Source organism: Neofelis nebulosa, chromosome 11 (assembly GCF_028018385.1).
Source record: "Neofelis nebulosa isolate mNeoNeb1 chromosome 11, mNeoNeb1.pri, whole genome shotgun sequence".
Taxonomy (NCBI): Eukaryota; Metazoa; Chordata; class Mammalia; order Carnivora; family Felidae; genus Neofelis; species Neofelis nebulosa.
Genome location: NC_080792.1, coordinates 16,844,851 through 16,865,918, shown reverse-complemented (window position 1 = coordinate 16,865,918; position 21,068 = coordinate 16,844,851). Strand labels below are relative to the sequence as shown.

Below are 21,068 nucleotides of genomic sequence, written 5' to 3'. Positions count from 1 at the left end.
TCCAAACCTAAGCTGGGCTTCCCGTTTTCAGCTACAAGGAGCTACCAATAAAGCGAAAATAAACTTTTTGAGAAAATTATACTTACCGGCTCTTTCCCAGGCTCAGTCAATTGGAAAGTCAGGAAAGAAAGGACATCGTGGTCATCTACAAATTAAAAAAAACAAAAACAAAAAGCACTGAGAAAATTCCATTAACAGATTACTTTTATGGTTGTGAAGTTACCTTAGAGCTATTGCTTTAAAAATAATCAGTATGAAAAATAACAAATATTAGCTCTAATCTGGTAAAGGCAACGGTGCTCTGTGAGCTTAGAGATAAAAATTCACCAGAAAGATTTACGTCAGAAATAAACTAAAATTCACGTTCTTTTATTCTAAACTAGAATATTTAACATTGCTTAATAAATAACACGTTTAATAAACAAGGGGAGAGGGGTGCCTGGGTGGCTCAGTCGGTTAAGTGTCTGACTTCAGCTCAGGTCATGATCTCACAGTTCGTGGGTTCAGGCTCCACATCAGGCTCTGTGCTGACAGCTCGGAGCCTGGAGCCTACTTTAGACTCTGTGTCTCCTTCTCTCTCTGCCCCTCCCCTACTCATACTCGGTCTCTCTCTCTCAAAATAAAAATAAACATTAAAAAAACAAGATAAAATAAGGGGATAAAGGATCATAATGAATAGGGATAAGGGAACGAACAAACGAACGAAGGGTCAAAACAAGCCCAAACTCCTAAAACTGGCACCAAGATCCTCCCGTATTTTCCCACAAATCTCCTTCACAGGCTGTGCTCCAGTGAAATGATACGAATTTCTGTCCTTCGTGTATTTCCATAGCTGTCCCTGAACCCTTCCTACGGTACTTACCACTTCTCGCCTTACTTTCTTGTTACCCACTGACACTGCTTTGTCCTGGCCTACTAGGACAGCCCTGATTTATCCATGTTGTCCTGGCATTACTATAATAGCATCTTCTTTTACTCTCAGAGCTTTCCAATTTAGATAATATGATCACTCTATCTAAATATCACTCATATTTGTTTCCCTCACATAGCAGATATTAAAAATTTTACTTTATCTAAAATCGTATTTTAAAAATCAAATTAATCTCAGGCTGCGTAAGCTGAAAACAGGGACTTAGCAGATCATACCTCGTAACGTTGACCTAAATTACCAATCCTGGCTAGGATACCAGTCACGTCCACAAAGCAAGAGCAATTAATTTCAACTGGCAACCTCTATGCTTTCTGCCATTATTACGGAGATCTCGATATGCAGCCAGATTAAAGAGAATATTGTACCACCGTGGTGTGAGTTACATCATTTGGGGAGAAGATGTACAGTGTGATACAGCACTGGACACAGGAGTCAGAAATCCAAACCAAGTCTTGCCTTGGTCTGGCCATTACTGGCCATGTATACTTATAATGTCCTTTAATCCAAGGTTTGGCAAACTTAAGTAAAAATAGAGTAAATACAATCGATCCGCTCCCTCCTTCCCTGTGATGAGGAGAGGAACAATCATATATTTGAAAATAATAGAAAATCATACAATGTACCATGTGAACCCAAGATGGTATTAATGTCAAATAAGAAGTTCATTTATCGCCAAAATGTAGAGGGAAAAAGTGGTAAAAGTGACAAATATACCTTGATGAAACTTTAGTCCCCAATATTTCCTCAGGCTACCAAATTCACTTAAATGTGCCGGGACAACTTTCAGGATCGTAAACCACTTGACAATGAACCTTTTACAGGCCTGGCTTTAAAAGCACGTCTCCCTCACTATAAGACTGATGGTCTCCGTACCTCCCTGGACGCAGCCCCAGCCAGCTGTACACCTACAGAGTGGGAGCGGGACCCCGGCTCCACGGCCCACGTAAAGGTCACAGCCAGTCTTAAAAGGCTGAAAGGACACGAGTCCGCGTGTCTCTACAGCACACTATTCCCAAGGAAACTCACAAACTTTCAACACTAGAAGACAGCAAGAGTTACCTGCGAGCCCTCCAGTTGCAGCAGATATTCCAAAATGTCCTTGAGGAGGGATAACCATATTATCCACTTTGGCGCAAAATTCATAATCATTTTTATCTGGTGTGAAGCCATTATTGACCATCACCTAAAAAGAGAGACTACAGCTATAGCTTTTATAACAGGCATTGTAAAATGAACGTCAAATAGTCAATGTGTGACTAACTGATCCTTATATTTGGTCTAATAACCAACTGTCAAAAAGCTACCAGTTTTCTCTCACTACTAGAAAGGGTCATCCGCTGTCCATTAACTAACCTCACTTACTTGGAATCATTATACAAGACACTTCATTTTATTCTAACCCTACTATGTGTCAAAGGCTTAAAGAGAAATATTTGGTACCATTCCACGAAAAACTTTCTGAAATAGAAGACTTAGGGAAGCATGACTACTTTCTTCGAACGGTTCGTACAGAAGAGCGATCAGACTTTCTCTGAAACCCCAGTGACAGAGCCAAAACGAATAGGAGGAATTTACAACTTTTACTACAGCTGGTTGAGAATTAAATAGATTCACTTAGCAAGTCGTGAGCTTCTCTTCATTAAGCTGGGGAGGGGGGTGTGACTGGACAGTCATAAGTTAGCAGAGACACCAGAAGTGACAGAAGTTGTACTGACAAAAAGGCAGAAAATGAAAAAACTAAAAGGATGCCTAAGTTTCTATTTTGCAGAATGTACTTTTTTAAGTTTATTTATTTTTGAAAGAGAGAGAGAATGAATGCAAGTGGGGGCGAGGCAGAGAGAGAGAGAGAGAGAGAGAGAGAGAGAGAGAAAGAGACAGACAGACAATCCCCAGCAGGCTCCGAGCTGACAATCCTCAGCACAGAGCCCAACATGGGGCTTGAACCCACAAACTGTGAGATCATGACCTGAGCTGAAATCAAGAGTTGGACGCTTAACCAACTGAGTCACTCAGACGTCCCTGTGCAGAAGGTATTTTGGAAGTAATAACCCAAAATGTCTTCAAAGAATCTTGGAATCCCAAGAAAGCAAAGAACCCAGCAGACACACAGATACTGATCTCCTGATCCCAATCAAGCAGTGGCCGAGCCTTTCGCTCCCAGCAACCCAACGTAAGAGGGGCTGAGAGCGGGAGGAGGAGGAAGAGAGATGTTGTACTAGCATGGGGCACTTCTATTATTACTGCCAGAGGCCAGCATCACTTGTGACAGTGAAGATTTAGTTACACAGGTAAAATGTTAGAGTGTTCTGCCCACATTTTTTAGCAAGAAAGGAAGACACTTGTCAATATGAAAGGCAAATCCTATATCACAGAGAATGGAAACGTCAACTCCTACCAATTTTTCAAAACCACCTGCCGTCTATAATTGACTAATAGTAATATTCTGCTCCCCCCGATCAGTAACGCTATTTCAGTTTCCACCATTTGCCAACAGTGCTCCTCTACAGTGTCTCAAATCGGAATCAAGACCCGGTAAGACATTTGTCTTTGAGAGAGAAAGAAAACAAAGGTGTTAGTTAATCACATTGTAGTTCTAATCCTAAAAACTTTCAACTCTTCAATATTTTTTCCTTGAACCTCAACAACCTGAAAATCCACTAGGAGTCTTTATTGTCTAGTACTATTTCTTAAAAAAAAAAAAGAGAGAGAGAATAATAAACTCATCGTACTATGAGTTTGGAGGAACGTCAGGTCTGTGACTATACAGGTACCATTCATATGCTTTATTCATCTTACAGTTTCAACCCACTGTTAACTACTACACTAGCCGTACTTGGTTTTCAACTGGCAACAATCGTGCCTCGGATAAACCTCATCGGCTACGGTACTGCCACTGTGCAAATCTGCACTTGTTTTGACTATGTTCCTCCACTAACAACATTTCTTGTTCCCCTTACTGTTTTTCCCTCTGAAGTTCAAACAAGTGGGACAAGATAAATGGATAAGTACCAATTCAATAAACATCCCCTGAGTTACTAAAAGGAGCAAAATATGAGGGACTATAAAGAATACAGGGTAGAGGGGCGCCTGGGTGGCTCAGTCGGTTAAGCGGCCGACTTCAGCTCGGGTCATGATCTCGCGGTCCGTGAGTTCGAGCCCCGCGTCGGGCTCTGTGCTGACAGCTCAGAGCCTGGAGCCTGTTTCAGATTCTGTGTCTCCCTCTCTCTGACCCTCCCCCGTTCATGCTCTGTCTCTCTCTGTCTCAAAACTAAATAAACGTTAAAAAAAAAAAAAAAAAAAAGAATACAGGGTATAATGTCTGTACTGGCAAATTTACAATCATATTGATGAGAAAAAAGACATACAGACCACAGTTGACCAGTAATTCAAGACAATATACTTTAAAGGCCACATACGCACTAGAAAAAAAAACCCAGAGTTTTGGGGAGAAAGATCATTATCTTTATTATCTTTATTATTTATTATCATTTATTATCATATATTTATTATCATTATTATTATCTTTATCATTACCTGATAATGATGGAACAGGGATGTGACCTAGTGTGTTCAAGGAGCACGACTCTGCCACACAGAGAGAAGAGGGAGTGCATTACAGGAAGAGAGAAGCGACTGAGCAAACATAAAGGCCGGGACCGTTGAATCAGCCACGTGCCTTTGCCAAGTCTCTCTCAGATGTATTCTTCACAGCACTAGCTCTACAGACATTCACGGATGTTAGGTGAACAAGTAATTCTGAAGAACGTAGAGTTTACTCACAGTTTGTTTCAAGACTTCCTAGGATGTGCTTTAATGAGCTAATATGCACAGTCGTGCCCAATCTCTTCTGAATGTGGAACTCTCTCGGGAGGACGTTTTGTAGGACGATTTTGGGTACTGTCGGTGGGGTTCGGTGCACTGTGTCTGTGGGCAGCCCCCCGGGGCAATCTGTGAACTAAAGCGTGGGTCTGCCCTCCCCCCCCGAGGTTGGTGGCTGGATTGTGCCACATGAACGTGAGCACGACTTACTGATGACCCTAATGAAACTGTACGGGATGTGTAACAATTACAGTGGAACTCAGGTCCAAGTCCATCGTGACAGACCGGACACCTCATCTGCTCTGAGATCTCTAAACTAGTCTGGAATGTAAGACTGAGCCAATACAAAGTTCTCCAAGGAACAGCCTGTGCAAGCCTAGCTCATGATGTAGGAGAAAGCAAAATTTAAAAGCCGGATTTTTTTTCTTTATTTACAAGTATGCTACAACCAGGTATTGATGACACCTTTATCAAGCAAAGTTCACACGATATTAGTAATCATCGAACTGCTAACTTAGATATGTCCACTTTAAATATTACCCTGGACTCAATGTGTCTACAGCTAAACTCTCACCACCCCTCTGTCTTCCACTCCTCACTCAAACACAAACAAAGGTGCTGCTTCTCGGCCTAGTTGTACAACTGGCCAGAAATCCGGGAACTAGCTTTGACTCCCCAGAGCCTCCCACCCCCAAGCAAACTAGTATTAAGTCCTGCAGTCTCTCCCTCCTAATCGCTTCCCCTCTCATCTTCCCTCTCCCTCGGTTCAGACCACAAGTGGAGTCTTACAGCTAAGAGAGCACTCGGTTCGTATCACAGTTGTGTTACTTACTGGGTATGACTCTAAGTTACTTAAAATTTCCCATATTCGATTGCCCCGTGTATGAGATGGGGATACCTACCCCACAGGGTTGCTGGAAAGAATAAGTGAGAAACTGCATGGAAAGGACCGAGCACAGGGAGTGGCCCCTAAGAGTCAGGAGTCTCCTTTCACAGATACCATTAAAGAACACAGCTGCCTAAGTCATCTTCCCAAACTGCAAATCTAATCATTTCACTTTCCTGCTTAGAACTTGAAACAGTTGCCAACAGGACAAACCACCTGAGGCCTACAAGACGGGCTACCGCCACCATTTCAACCCCACTTCCCACAGTCTCCTCTATCCTTCAGCCAAATTACGTGCCTTTCCCAAATCTTTCAAGAGTCCCTGTGCCTGTTTTCTCTTCCTGGTATACGCACCCCATTTAAGAAATTTCTATTTCCCCTTCCGGGTGCAGCTCAACTCTGAGCGACTATTCCTGACCCTCCCCGCTCCCACCCGGCAGTTTGGAAGATTCTATGCCCTTGATTACTTAACGGCATGCGTGTTGCAGCACGTGTCACATAGCGTAAGCAACGTTACGGAAGTGTCTCCACTCCACTAGACTACACGCTCTTTGGAGAAAATGACCTTTGTCTTACTCATATTTCTATCTTGCTGGCTTGCGTATGTATATGATGTGTGAGACACAGTAAGTCGGATGCTTAAGCATACACTGACGGCAAACCCACTGGCAAGGTTTTACAACACGTCGCCACTTACACCGAACTTTGAAGCCACTTCCGCCCTCTCACAGTAACGCTGAGTGTATAAACAATATCCAAATTTACATGCCTTTGATGTCTACCAAAGATTCAACCTGAAAAGTCACGCTGGAATACTGTCCATTCGATTATCTCCAAGCGCATGCTACCTACCGTCAGTGTTTTCTGGTAATATGTGATCTTTGCCCGGACAGGATAGGGTTTATTACGAAAGTCCCTCTGGCAACTCGCTAAAGCTTGACTGGCGCCATCACTACAGTATGGAGAAAAGGAAAACAGACAAAAAACGTAACAAAGCTTCCCGATATTTAAAAACTCACTATTTAAAATGACCAACGTCCAGAGAGAGAAAACAACAGTAAGTTATGACAAAGTCTTGGGATCCTTGAAGTTATTTATTCAAAAGACACAAAGTTAAGGCACGAGTTTTTTTCCCGTGATTCCTGTCGGAACCATGGATAGCGTCAGAAGCCAGTGTTCCCATGTGCTGACCCCAAGAGGAAAGTTACCTCTCCCACGCGAGACTAGAGCCACAGTCCTTTACGGCCCAATCGAATATGTGTGGAGCTTTCAAAACTGCCGATTCCTAGACACCCCCCCCCCCAAGTGAACTGAAGCAGACTCACAAGGAGTGGCCTTGGCACCCTCTACTTTAAATAGCTCCACGGGTGGTCATGATGAACCAGGAGGATTAAAAATCACTAAGGTAGGAAACAGTAAAAAAAAGTGCAGATAAGTTAATTTTTCTTATAGTTTACTGACTGGCTCAAAGGTAATTCCTCCCACAACAAACACGTAAAAATAAAAAATGTCCATACCTAATTCATACACAGCATAAATATACTAAACACAAGTTTTGTAGCCTGCTGAGAATCTTTAAATACAACAACATGGGGGCGCCTGGGTGGCGCAGTCGGTTAAGCGTCCGACTTCGGCTCAGGTCACGATCTCGCGGTCCGTGAGTTCGAGCCCCACGTCGGGCTCTGTGCTGATGGCTCAGAGCCCGGAGCCTGCTTCTGGGCTGATGGCTCAGAGCCTGGAGCCTGTTTCGGATTCTGTGTCTCCCTCTCTCTGACCCTCCCCCGTTCACGCTCTGTCTCTCTCTGTCTCAAAAATAAATAAACGTTAAAAAAAATTAAAAAAAAAAAAAAATACAGCAACATGAAGGATGAATAAGGTGGCATAAATTGCTTGGCCACTAGTCTGGTCAAGACTTTGAACTTTATTTTCGAAAGATAAAGACGAAAGAAACATGACTAATGGCATTACTGAGAACCAGGAACCTTTTTTTTATAAACCTTTCAACGTATTACATAACTTTAGGTTGAATAAAACAACACATTTTTATGTTTGAAATCTGAGGTGGTCCATAGACTGAACTTTAAAACAGGACCAAATTAAAATAAGACCTTTCCACCAAGTTACAAAATATATCAAGAAAAGGAACAATCTTATTTCATCCGGAAAATATTCAGTCTATGGCCATACCACCCTGAACGCACCCGATCTCGGAAGCTAAGCAGGGTCGGGCCTGGTTACTACTTGGGTGGAAAATGTTCAGATTTGAAACAGTGTATTTTCCAAGGTTTTCAAAAAGAAGCTGAAATCAAATAATATATAAAGCACACACTTACTTTTGATGGTCATAATGGATTTGTCCATTGTTGCCTATGATTACTATAACAGGATTATTTTTCTAAAAACAAAAAGAACGCATTTGTTTTAAAGAATCCTTAGGTCGAAGAATGCTAGATCATTCTAGAAGTGCTATAAGGCCTCTTACATCTCTAAAAATTCTAGGGCTCAAAATGTTAAAATAATTAATAGGAAAGATTTCTACTTATTTAGAAAAATTTTAGTAAACTCTTCTAATCATTCAAAAACAGAGTCACTGAACACTTCAAGAAATGATGATGTGCCCTGTGTGAATAATCAACTACAACACAGATGTGAGGAACCACTGTGAGTGTGGGAGAAGTGTGGGACCCAAGGGAGCTTAACTAGCCAGAGGACTAACACACCTCAGTGTTCAAGAAGTTATTAAAGTTCTCCTTTAAAAGTGCTAATAATGACCTCTGACAATCAGCAGAGAAACTACCAGCTGAAACAAAGATCATCAATCTTAAGGCCGCTAACACATAAGTTAATGTTTCCAATTCACAAGTAGACTTTGTTCTTACTGTTTTAGGCTCTCCTAAGGACAGCATCAGAGAAATTGATCAAAAAGTGAAGTGACTAACATATGAGAAAGTATTAACATGAAAAAGTATTAATATGTGAGCTAGCAGTAGTAATGCACATGGATATTTTCATGAAAATAAACTGTAACCGTCTTCTAAACACTATTGGTTTCACTGCCTATGTCTAAATGATCCATGCTTATCCATCAAAATTACTAAGCATACACAGGGGGCTGGGGAGGGAGGTCACTGCAAAGTTCTCAGAGTTAGAGCTCCGTTATGACCTCCGGTTGATGTACAACAAATCATGAACTCATAGCTTTAAATTTCTAAACTCCTGGCTATATAAAGACTAATCATCATAATTTAAAATATGGTTTGGAGAGTTCTCAACTACTAACCTGACAAAAGTATTAAATAAACTAATTCCTCACAGCCTAACTTTGTTAGCAGGGACACTCAAGCAGGTAACAGTCCTGACAACAAGCATACCTTTCCGTCGTTGTCAAAAGAATCGAAAAATATTCCAACACCATTCCACATATCAGCTGATCCAAACACAGGACCCTCCAAGCCTTGATTTTCTGTATACCAAACTGCCTGTGAATATAAATAACAGGAGGCATTTAGAGGCTAGTGGTATTGCATTGATATACATTTTAGATGTTAAATTCTCATACCAGGCCATCAGCTCCAATTCGACCTCTTCCAGTCACTCGAAATGTCACCTCAACTTCCCAGTTTTCAAAGGCTGCTTTTGTCTTTGTCCACACTGATCCTCTTTGGCTTTTTAAAGAGGGTGCTATTCGAATTTGATCTGAACTTGGAATAGCATCTAAAACAAAAATCAGGGAAGGAAAGCTTTAAGTTATAATTAGGTAAAACTCAATGAACCATCACCAAACTGTCCCATATACCTATAGAGATCTAATTTTAACTCAGTAAGCTGTACAAAAATTTTGTTAGGAAAAAATTACACATTGACAGTTTCAACTTTAAAATTTTAGATGCTTCTAACAGCTCCCTTGCCATCTTTTGAACAGTGACATACCTCTGGAAAGAGAAAGAAAGAAAGAAAGAAAGAAAGAAAGAAAGAAAGAAAGAAAGAAAGAAAGAGGGAGGGAGGAAGGAAGATTAAAGCTGCAACCATACACTAAAAATTCAAGGGGCAGGAGGAAAGAAATTATGGCTTAAAAAGCAAACCTACTATTTGATTCCCATAATATTCTTTTCCAAGTACCTCAAAAACTTGCATACTTTTTTTTTTTTTTTAACTGCGAAGGATTTTACCAGTTTACAAATGTAGGAAGCTCAAACGGTGTGAAAGGAACATACCACTAGGAATCAAGACTTATTCCTAGTCTCAGTTCAGCTGTGTGACTTTGAGCAAATAATTCTCTTACTGTCCTGGGTTCACCATATGTTCACCTGTAAAATGAAGGGGCTGGGCTCAATCACTTCCAGAAACACCCCAAAAGTTATATGCAAAATTCTGTGCATATATACATTCTTCTAGGGAGAGGGTCAAGTGAATTTCAAGGCAATGAACAGTTTTTTAGCAACAGCAGATTCTCAAAGAGAATTGTGATCCCCAAAACAGTGGTCTGCATCTCCAAGCTAGGCTCAAGTCCCAGCTGCATCACTTGCTAGCTATTTGTACCAAAGTTTCTCCATTTCTCTAACAACCTCACGGGCACAGAAGTATTTCAATAAATGTTAGCTAGTCCTGTTAATAGAACTAGATATTATGAAAGCACCTATCGGGCCTAAGTTCAAACAATTCTAACACACCCTCTCAGATATTAACCAGTTCTGACATCCATGCTTGGAAATACCTGTATTATGTCTTTACAGCCAGGAGAAACTGACAAAAAGACAAGTCGAGATATTTTAGTAAGATCAGTAACTATCTGTCACCATGACTTTCAAATGCGTAAAAGGGTGGGGAAGACATCATGGAAAGAGTACTGGACACAGTATCAGAAGACCTTGATTTGTGTTCTGTTCTACTGACACTAGCTATGTAACCTTTTCCAAGAACCTTAACCTTTCCGAACGGCAGTTTTTTTTCATCTATAAAGCAGCTAACACCTGCCTTGCTTACAAATGATCAAATCAGGGAATGAAGGGGAAAGAGCCCTGAGACCCAGCTACAAAGGGTTACAAATTGTCGTGATCATTTTTGTGCCCTTATGAACCCAGGATGTGTGCTAACGGTACAAAAGGACATTGGAGTTAAGAAAAGAAACACTGTCGATTTGGCCTTCATTTGGGGATGAATGTAATGGGCCATGTTTCAACTAAATCTTAAATTTCTCTATTTGAAAAAAAACTGCTTTAAATAATGGCTCTCCGGGTAAAACGAAAAAGGAAAAAAATGATCAATGGAGTTAAGAAGACAGTGAGACTGTAAAAATTACAGTGATAATGAAAACAAGAAGTATTCACAGCAGGGATTCCTGGAGTCAGTATGTAGAAAAATCATGACTAAAATATGAATCCCCTTACTTCACATTCAGTCTAGTCATCAACTTTAATTCACCCAGGTACTCTCTATGACATTTTTGCAGCAGACAAGTTTGGTTGAGTACAGACTGTAGAGAAAGTCGAGGTGACTAATTTGAGTGGTTGGTTAACATTCCCAATTGGCTGATGTATGTGGTGCTAAGTGGCAAAGACAGAACAAGCAGGCAAGGGACGGATGCAGAAGTGAAAAAGTGGGAACAAATCCATCACCACCACTGAAAACTTTATCGTCGTCCCAAAACAAAAACAAAAACTCCGAAAACCTGTGTTTGGCGCATCTGCATCATTACCTATTAGGACCGATATCACCTTGATTAACAAAAGCCCAGCAATATACCCTTGATGAGTGGGCACACAGTGAATACCTGCTGAGTAACAAAGTCTTTGCACTCCACTTCGAATACTTAATGACTTGGTCATTAAGTCAAATTGAAATTTTATACCTTTGAGTTTATACATTAATTTCAGTGAAACGGCTCTTGCTAACAGTGTTTCCAGTTCAGTCATCACTTTCTAGAAATGGGATATTCTATTTCAAGCACTGGACAATCTAACACAATGCATACAAACACCTTCTATAAATAATCGTTTCATGACACATAAAGATGGAACTGAAACTGCCAGACTTTTCACCCCGTATCAAGGCATCTGCCACTTGGTTCAAAGGGTACATCTGATGGTCACTGAACAGAGCTTACAGCATGCCAAGTGTTACCGCTGGTCCCTTAGTCAGCAGTGACACATCAGCACTAGAAAGTACAGATTCGTTTTCTTCCACACATGTCAATGTGTAGCAAGGCTCTCTTATCTACTAACAGCGACAAACACACAGAGTGAATAAAACTCGGGGCACAGATTACTTTCAATTTTCAAAAAAACTAAAAATATCTTTTAAAAGGCTGCATCTGTTATTCTCCAGTGTCAAGTGCAGAAACAATCAATACGAAAAAAAAAATCCCTGTTACTAAAGGGACGAGCGTGACTCTTGCTACCTAATACGAGAGAAAAGCTCAAAGACCACACCAAGTCACTATGAGGCAAATTCAAGGTATTCCAGTAACACAACAATGTCCTCAGACGTAAAAAAAAAAAAAAAAAAAAAAAGACTCAAAAACTACTCTAAAACTAACGTATGCCATCTCCGGAGGCGTCAGTAGGTACTGGGTACAACCTGGAGCATTCACCATTGCTGACAACGGAGAAAAGACAGCAGGGGAGGCCCAGGAGAAGCGGGAAAGGAGGGAGGGAAGCTGCCTGAACAGGTCTCAGGTTGGGATGGCCGGGGGTGGGGCTGCGGGACGTTCCCGGCGAGACGTGGCATCAGGGTGAAACGCGACGCTTAGAAGAGAGTTGGAGTGCCTGCAAGTGTAGGAAAGTAACAAAACACCTCTACCCCGAACGGAAAGAACGGACGACATCACGGAAAAGAGGACAGGAGGACGAGGGGTGGCAGAATGGGGTTGGGGGAAGCCTTAGGGGGCAGGCGAAGAGAACCCTGCGGACCAGAGCCGACCTGCAGGAGGGGCTGCTGAGAAGGGTCCACCGCGCCAGTGGAGTGCAGCGGGGAGAGGGTGAAGAGGGGGAGACAGACGCAAGGCGAGGAGGGGACCCTGGCCCCCCGCCCTCTTTCCCGGCTTACTCCCCGCGTGGGCCCAGAAGGGCACTGTCCCGTCGCTTTGCACCAGGTGCGGCCCCTTGAAGCTGTATTTGTACTCGAAACGGCGGTGCGGCGGTGCGGCTGCGGTGCCCGCGGCACCAGCGGCCGCGGGGTCGCCCCCCATGCCGTCGGCCCCGGCGAAACGACTAAGCGACAGCAGCAGGGCGCAGAAAAGAGACCGAACTCTGGCCTGGGGACCCCTATGCCTGGATCCCGCCATCTTGGATTCTGGGAAGCGGAGGCCGGCGGGAGGAGGAGGGGCGCGGGAGCTACGGACGGCCAACAGGGCGCTCGCTGATTGGCGGAGCCCGAGGGACCCCGAGGGCAAGGGTGAGCCCCGCCCCCGGCCTCCGCCAGCCCGGCGGCCGCAGGACTCGGGGCATCTGTGGGCGGGGCCCCGCGGGAGGGGGCGGGGCCTGGAGGCGGGGCTGTCTACGCGCCCCGCCCGTCCTCTCCCGGGGGGGAAAGGGTCTCCTACATTCCCTTCCCGGGCGACTGGGAGCGTTGGGGGAGCACCGCACACGCTTCCCTGCAGCAAGCTTTCTCCTGCCTCCTAACACACGTTAGAGATGGAATTCGCGAGCCCTAACGCCTGTGGACTCCCCACATCTGTCTTCCCTGCCTACAATAAACCGTTCCAGTACTAGAAAAAAGTCTTTTTTTTTTTTTTTCTTTTTCTTTTTGATGTGATACCAATTGTTCAGTAGCTGGTTTTCATTAGGTGGACTTTGCAGAAACAAGTCTTTCCAGAAACAAGGCATAGGTACCAATATGATGGTCCCAGCTCGCTGAGCTCCATCAACCTGTGTTAGGGCCATGAATATTAACCTAGGGAGTTTGGATATTGCCATTGAAAGTAAGAAGTGTCTGTAATGGCCTTAAAGGAGAAAAAACGGGCAGGTTCTTGTTGAAAGAGAACACCTAGACGAGAGGTGACTAGTGTCTGGAGTGAAACGTGAGTGGGACAATAGAAACAAGAAGCAAGAGAGAGAACTTGACAGCGAATAACTTCAAAACCTAAGACTACCAGTTTCTCCCCTGATCCCACCTCAACAGGCCCTCCACCTCGTATTTCTTTAGGTTTGGCTTTCAGTTGAGGTAATGATAGCCTGGCTGGATATTACTAAATACCTGCGCACTATCCGTTCCTCCTTCTGTCCTGATTAACACACCATTTTGTTCAGGGTGGCAATATATCCAGCTGAAATACTCATTTCTCCAGCCTGCAGGGCATCTAGTGAAAGGTCTGAGGGAGTCACTTACCAAATAAAAAGGTAAAACCTCACTAGATGAAGGGGGTCCCTTTCCCTGTTTGTCCTTCTTCCTGCTTAAAATGTGTATGCAATGTCTGGAGAGCAGCAGCCATCTTGTGACCACGAAAAATGATGGCACAAGAAGCCAGGAGGGCCCCTATCTTTAATGATTGTCCTGAGCTCCCAAGTCTGCCTATTCCAGCCTTCTGTCTTCTGAGATAAGACCCTCACTCATTTAAGCTATTATTTCCGGGTTTTGTCACCTGCAATCCTAACTGATAATCATAGCTCACATGTACCATGTATCAGGCACTATTCAGGGTGATAAACATACATTTACTCATTTAGGAGGAAATTAACCCAATATTTTCATCTAACATCAAGGCCTTGCCCTAGCTATTTCATTGATAAGAAATAGAACTGTTGCTCAAACTATCTGCCTGTCTCCCCTAAATAGCATGTCGAACATGTGAAAAGCCCTTCTTCAAGCTTCACCAATTATAAATCAGTCATGGAATGGGAAGGCTTGTTTACAATAGGATGATGTTTTATATTAAGGTCAATCCCATATTATAAGTGTTTTTTTTTTAATATATAAGTTTTGTAAAATACAACAAGAAGGGATTTTCTACTACTCTCCAATGCCTGAGGAAATTTCAATTTTTAAGTCAAACTTGCGGAAGGCCCTCCCCAGCCTACTGAGCCCAGCACAAGGCTGAGAAATGAACTCACTTTGGTAACTGATTCTTTGTAACTCTTTCCTGGTAAGGGCAGGCCAGCGGAGTCTAGTTGTATGCCTCTTCTATGAGAGCAAAAAGTATCTTAGATGCCAGAAGATTGATAGGACTATCCCATTTAAAAAACCTATGGTAAGACTAGGGGCGCCTGAGTGGCTCAGTTGGTTATGCGGCCTGCCGACTCTTGATTCCGGCTCAGATCTTGATCTCACTGTTTGTGAGTTCCAGCCCTGCCTCAGGCTCTGTGCTGATAGTGCTGAGCTTGCTTGCGATTCTCTCTCTGCCCCTCCCCCACTCGCTCACTGGGTCTCTCTCAAAAGTAGAATAAACTTCAAACCTATGGTGATGTTTTGCTTTTAAATGAGTGAAGAGACTAGGAGCAGATTGGGAGTGTTTTTTCCTCCTGGTCTTTCCACTCACTGAGGTAGCCTTGTGGATCAATGTGGTGTTTTCCATAATTGGTGATCAATTTTGAATTTTTTTTTTTAAATCCATCTACATTCCCCTTACCAGTGACATTCATTCTTGTTGTCTGGAGTCGGGGTTAAAAAATCTATGAGCCATAAAAAAAAAACAAAAAACAAAAAACTTCTATGTCCATGAGACACTTCAGTGACCTTATAATAGACCCTCATTTTCATTTAAGCCCGCTGGAAAAAATTTCACTTAGTTGTAGCAAATATAGTGTTAAAACTAAGGTTACGAGACAATTCCGTTAGTTGCGTTGATGGCGTAACTAATTTGGGGGCCGCATAAGGACTTTAAATCAATCATACTTGATAAGAGTAAAGAACATGAGGATGCTATCTGCTTGATCCTTCAATGTGTGATCATTCATTCATGCATGTGTTCATTTGTATTCACTCATTAAGCGTAACTGAGTACTCCACTATCCTAAAGGCCAGGTAGTAAGCATACAGCCTCAATAGAGAATTCAGATTTAATCTTTTATACATATATGTTTTTTTAAGAGTTTATTTTTAAGTAGCCTCTACAACCAACATGGGGCTCAAGCTTACAACCTTGAGATCAAGAGTCACACGCTCTACTGACTGAGCTAGCCAGGTACCCCCAGAATATATTGTACTAAAGGGGATGCTTTGGGCTACAGAAACAAACAAAACTCAATTGAAAGTGGCTGAAACAGTAAGGAAAACTATTATCTCATGGAACTATAAGTTAGAGGTAGGACTGGGTGCAGGAAGTTACATGGCTCTGTTGTGCATCTTTTTTTTTTTTAATTTTTTTTGAATGTTTATTATTTTTGAGAGAGACAGAGACAGAGAACAAGCAGGGTAGGGGAAGAGAGAGAGCGAGACACAGAACTGGAAGCAGGCTCCAGGCTCCGAGCTGTCCGCACAGAGCCCGATGCGGGACTCAAACTCACAGACCATGAGATCATGACCTGAGCTGAAGCCGGTCACTTAACTGACTGAGCCACCCAGGTGCCCCTGTGCATTTTTTAAAGTTCCTTGGCTCTACTTTGTATTGACTTTATCCTTGGGCTTCTCTCCGGCTTCTAAGATGGCAGTCTCTTCTTCATATTCCATGGGAGAGAGAAAAAAAATATCTCTTCCAACGTTGGAATCAAACGTCTGTTCTTTATTCAACTTAGGTTATGTGCCTGTCTTTGGAACATTAACAGTAGCCAAGGGAAAACCACTCACTGAGTCAATTACTGATTAGAGGATGGGATTACCAGATTTGGTTAAGAACAGAGGCCCCCCTTGGGGCGCCTGGGTGGCTCAGCCCCTTGAGCCTGCGACTTTGGCTCAGGTCGTGATCTAGCGGTCTGTGAGTTCCAGCCCCATGTCGGGCTCTGTGCTGACAGCTCGGAGCCTGGAACCTGCTTCAGACTCTGTGTCTCCTTCTCTCTCTGACCCTCCCCTGTTCATGCTCTGTCTCTCTCTGTCTCAAAAAATAAATAAACATTAAAAAAAATAATTAAAAAAAAAAAAAAGAACAGTGGCCCTCAAATCTCACCGTGATTTGGGATTACCTGTGGAACTCCGTCCCCAGCATTCACAGTTTAGGAGGTCAAGGATGGGGCCTAAATCCTGTGTGTTTGGGAACCCTACTGTGAGAATCAGCGGCTTAGACAAGTCATGATCTACCTCAGGAAGTGGGGAAGGAGTCAGCTCCGCTGGGCCACCTGGGCTACGTGTGGGAGGGGTGACTCTTTGACCAAAGCTGGGGTTCTGTTTAGAAAGAAGGTTGACACGAAAGACCGAAAGACAAGAAGCAGCATCTCCTACACACGTTTCGGCAAAAACATGATAATGTCTTAGCTTTTATAGATGATGAAGGCTGCAAATGAAAGAGGGATCTACATTAGGAGGACATGACAACTGATTATAAGAACAAAGAGTTTTCAAGGTTACACCATAGTTCAAATAATCAGATCCTTTTAATCAACAGGGATACAAGATGTAACATTTCTAAGGAAGGTGGACACCGCGTCGTATCTAGCCTCTGCATAGAACAGTTTCTCCCCTCTTTGGATGGCCTTGTGGAGTCATTATTGTCTCTGCAAGGCCGGTGTGTAACTGCTAGGGCAAGGCCATAAGCAACTTGCTGACATCCTTCTCAGGATGGTTTTTAATTAGGATACCTTTTTACTTTTTACCTTTTTTTTTTTTTAATTTTTTTTAACGTTTTTATTTATTTTTGGGACAGAGAGAGACAGAGCATGAGCGGGGGAGGGGCAGAGAGAGAGGGAGACACAGAATTGGAAGCAGGCTCCCGGCTCTGAGCCATCAGCCCAGAGCCTGATGCGGGGCTCGAACTCCCGGACCGCGAGATCGTGACCTGAGCCGAAGTCGGATGCTTAACCGACTGAGCCACCCAGGCGCCCCTTTACTTTTTACCTTTGAGAGTGTGATAATGGAATGTTTTGAGTGGTCAATCTTTTTAATCAGCTGTCTCTGCACACATTTGCCAAAGCAGGGTAAGAGAAACAAAAAGGGGTTTCCGAGAGCGTGCTCTTAAAACTCCCCGGGTACCAAGAGATGCTATGAGATACTAGGAGCATAAGAGTTTTATAAGTAAGTGTAGGAGACGCGAATGTTCCTATGCACAGTAAAGTGTTAAAAATGCATAGAAATCCTCTAGGGGTGAAACCCAATTGATGTCGTTTTAGGACAGTTCCCCAAGTTATTTGATTACAGGAGCCTTTTTGCACAACACTTGTTAACATACTGCAGGACTTCTGTCTTGTGGAACACACTTTTGGAAATGCTGAACAAAAGGACTTTACCACACCATCGAGTCAAGGAAAATCTCAGTTTGTTTCCATTAACAACCACTCCAAGTTTTACCAAACTTCTCTCTAAAAGCAATTCACTCTGATGGCTAATCTGAGGATACCATAGACAAAATCAACATCTGAATGTTTCACACACACCATGAGTAAGCTATGATCAAATGTAATAAAATGATTTTCATAGAATTTCGCTGCTAATTTCTCCTTTGACCACTTCAGGTGGACAAAATGAGGGCTTCTGATGCCTTATACACAACAGATTCTTAACTATTTTTAAAGGTGGTACATAGCTGAGAAATATAGTCACGAACACGCAAAGCTTTATGTGTAATGAGTCGAACATTCTGATTGAATAGGATTTTAGCAATTTGCCGACAACTCCTTCAAAAGTCTGAACGAATATGAGGTGCCCAGTCGCAAATGGTGTTTATTTCTAACACATTCAATTCAGTTGAGTTTCCTAAACTCTTCCTCGATGGACACCTGTGAGATTCCAGGGTCTCTACTATTTCTAGTCTGTTACTTTCACGGAGAACTATTTATAGTATTTAAAATTTTAAGACAGTTCCTTTTCTAGAAGTTAAGCTTCTAGAACTACACTCAATGGTGTCATTATAGTCTAGATGAATAAACACGTAGTAATGCTGAGTGTATGCTGTCATGATCATTCTCATTCCATACTTGAATTTTCTCATATTTTGCTTCCGAAAACCATCTGAAGAGGCATCTTATTAGGTGCATTCTAAAGATCCCTCCTTCCACTAATCTCCCTTTGAGACCTACATAATGTAAGGGAGGATATGCCAATGCCCCATCTTTTTTTTCCCCAAAGGGTTTACGTTCTGTTTTTTTAAAATAGTTTCTTCTGTTCCCTTGCTCATCCCAAACCGGGCACCTGAAGCTTGGTAATTGCACAGATTAAATGCATAGAGAACCCTGCAGTTATGGTAAAAATATGTGCTTACATTTAAAGCAGTTAGTTACCAATGGATGCAGGATCCTGCACCAGAATGAGTCTGCTCAATATTGACACAGTGAATTGTCCTGAGAAGATTAAACCACAACTAGAAAAGCAGGCGGAGGAACAGTGAGTGACAGGGGCTTTATGGGGGGGGCAGGGCCTCCCAGGGGGAGAGTTCATCTTCTTGCTCAAAGAGACGCCTTCAGGGATCATGTAACTTGAATTCCCTGTGAATTCACTGTCATCTTAGCTTGACCAGCTCTGGAAGAACATATTAACCTCCGCTTGTGATTTTCAGAGAACCATTCTAATTTAGCAAGTAATTAAGGGTCACATGCGGGATAAAGAGCTGGATAATCTTGGATTACCCACAGGAAGCTTTGTCTCCAAGGCAACCCCCGGGGGAGGGGCCGTTAATGCAAAGGCCAGCCGGTTAATGAACTGGGAATGGTAACTGGCTCCCAGAGCCGGTTGAGCCAGGGAAATAGAAATAACAATCATAGCGCTAGTGAATGATTCCCTGATAGAAAACCAACGTTTCAAAAGCCATCGCGGGCTGAACATGTAGAGAAAGGATGTAATTGTCACTATTCCGCTAGATCAAGCCTATGCATCTAAAATTAGCTTCTCTCGAATTCAAGCTACACTGGTCTTTATTTACGAATTCTAGCCTCGTCTCCAGCTGAATCCTCCCGTTTCAGGGCTTCCTATGACCTAATTACCCCACAGCCTAGTTTCTCCAGAGGGGCAGCCTCAGTAACCACACCAAGGCTGGGAGATTGGCCCAAGGGACCTTTGGAAGAGGAGACAAAGGTGGCATTGTCCAACAGAGGCTTTGATATCTCACGCTGGGCTAAAAAGGAAGATAAGGTTGCACAGATAAGCACCCTAAGATTTCTGACCAGGTTAGTAGAGGTGGAAGGGGAGGGTACCGAGGACCTAATGCGGAAGTCAAAGGCAGCCCCACAAGGAAACCCAAGCGGGACGGAGCGGAGACCTCGAGCACCTGGCTGACGCCTTCAGGAACCTCTTTCTCCCCGGTGGCCAAGGCTGAGTCTCACGTGAACTCATGAACTTCATGAGTTCACAACTTCGTGAACGCTCATTCACTGCCCTCCTTTAAAAGCTTACTGAAACGCATCTCACACTCAACTGTCTGTCCTGTGTCAGTGTTCACGAGCAGTCTCTCCTGCCTTGCTTTTGGGTCCCTTTTGCTTGTGAGTCATGGTGTATTTGGTCAACATTCTATAAACATTTACTAAGAATCAGTTGTGAGGTGGGCACCGTGTTGGGTGCTGGGGATAAAAAAGATATGGTATCTGACGGCAGGGGTTCACAGACCAGTGAAAGTGCCGGGTGAGCAAAGCAGAAGTGTGCCATAAACTCCGAGATAAATGCAGCCAGGCATACACAGGATGCTGTACATTCTTGGATATTCAGTCATTTAAAAAAATTTTTTTTTTAATCTTTATTTATTTTTGAGAGAGACAGAGACAGAATGTGAGTGGGTTAGGGGCAGAGAGAGATGGAGACACAGAATCCGAAGCAGGCTCCAGGCTCTGAGCTGTCAGCACAGAGCCCGACGCGGGGCTCGAACTCACGAACCGTGAGATCGTGACTTGAGCCGAAGTCGGACGCCCAACTTACGGAGCCACCCGGGCACCCTTGGATATTCAGTAATAAGAGAGCTAGTAACAAGAAAGATGATTCATCACTAAGGCCAATGGGGTGGTTGACAAAACCACAGCACTTGAGGATAGGCTTTTGGCAAATGTTGGCATTGAAAGTATCAGCTCGTAATCACTACATCAAGGCACAGATGAAAAGCAGGGGTGATGAACTTCTGGGTTAAGGAAGAGAAGGGTGAAGAACAGGGAAGATGTTTTGGCAGATTGACTCCAGCCTCCTTACCAGGAACATCCGTCCAGGATGATGTGTTTTCAGCCTCTGCTGGGGTATGCACGCCCTTGAGCAAATTCTTCCATCAGGACAGATTTGAGTACGTGAGAGAAGAAAGCGATCCAAAACTTACCAGGCTTAGATGACAGGAAATGGAAAGAGACAATTCGGTTTAACATGACAGTAAATTGGACCAGGAACCAATATCACGGTCTTCGGGAACCAGTCTTAAGATTCCATGACACAGAGATACAAAGG

At 43.2% G+C, this 21,068-nt stretch overlaps 1 protein-coding gene and 1 pseudogene across 3 annotated transcripts in view; both read right to left on the bottom strand.

Annotated features, from left to right (window-relative positions):
• LMAN1 (lectin, mannose binding 1) overlaps positions 1-12,955 on the bottom strand; it is a 34,838-nt gene extending 21,883 nt beyond the window's left edge. For all 3 annotated transcript variants that reach the window (XM_058691926.1, XM_058691927.1, XM_058691928.1), the window contains exons 1-7: positions 12,681-12,955; positions 9,196-9,350; positions 9,008-9,115; positions 7,970-8,031; positions 6,489-6,588; positions 1,991-2,114; positions 87-145 (exon numbers count right to left, since the gene is read on the bottom strand). In XM_058691926.1, the coding sequence (XP_058547909.1) occupies positions 87-145; positions 1,991-2,114; positions 6,489-6,588; positions 7,970-8,031; positions 9,008-9,115; positions 9,196-9,350; positions 12,681-12,918 (846 nt within the window). In that variant the 5' untranslated portion in view covers positions 12,919-12,955. The remainder of the gene's footprint in view (positions 1-86; positions 146-1,990; positions 2,115-6,488; positions 6,589-7,969; positions 8,032-9,007; positions 9,116-9,195; positions 9,351-12,680) is intronic.
• LOC131490694 (U4 spliceosomal RNA) lies at positions 3,760-3,836 on the bottom strand (annotated as a pseudogene).
• Positions 12,956-21,068: the final 8,113 nt, after the last annotated feature.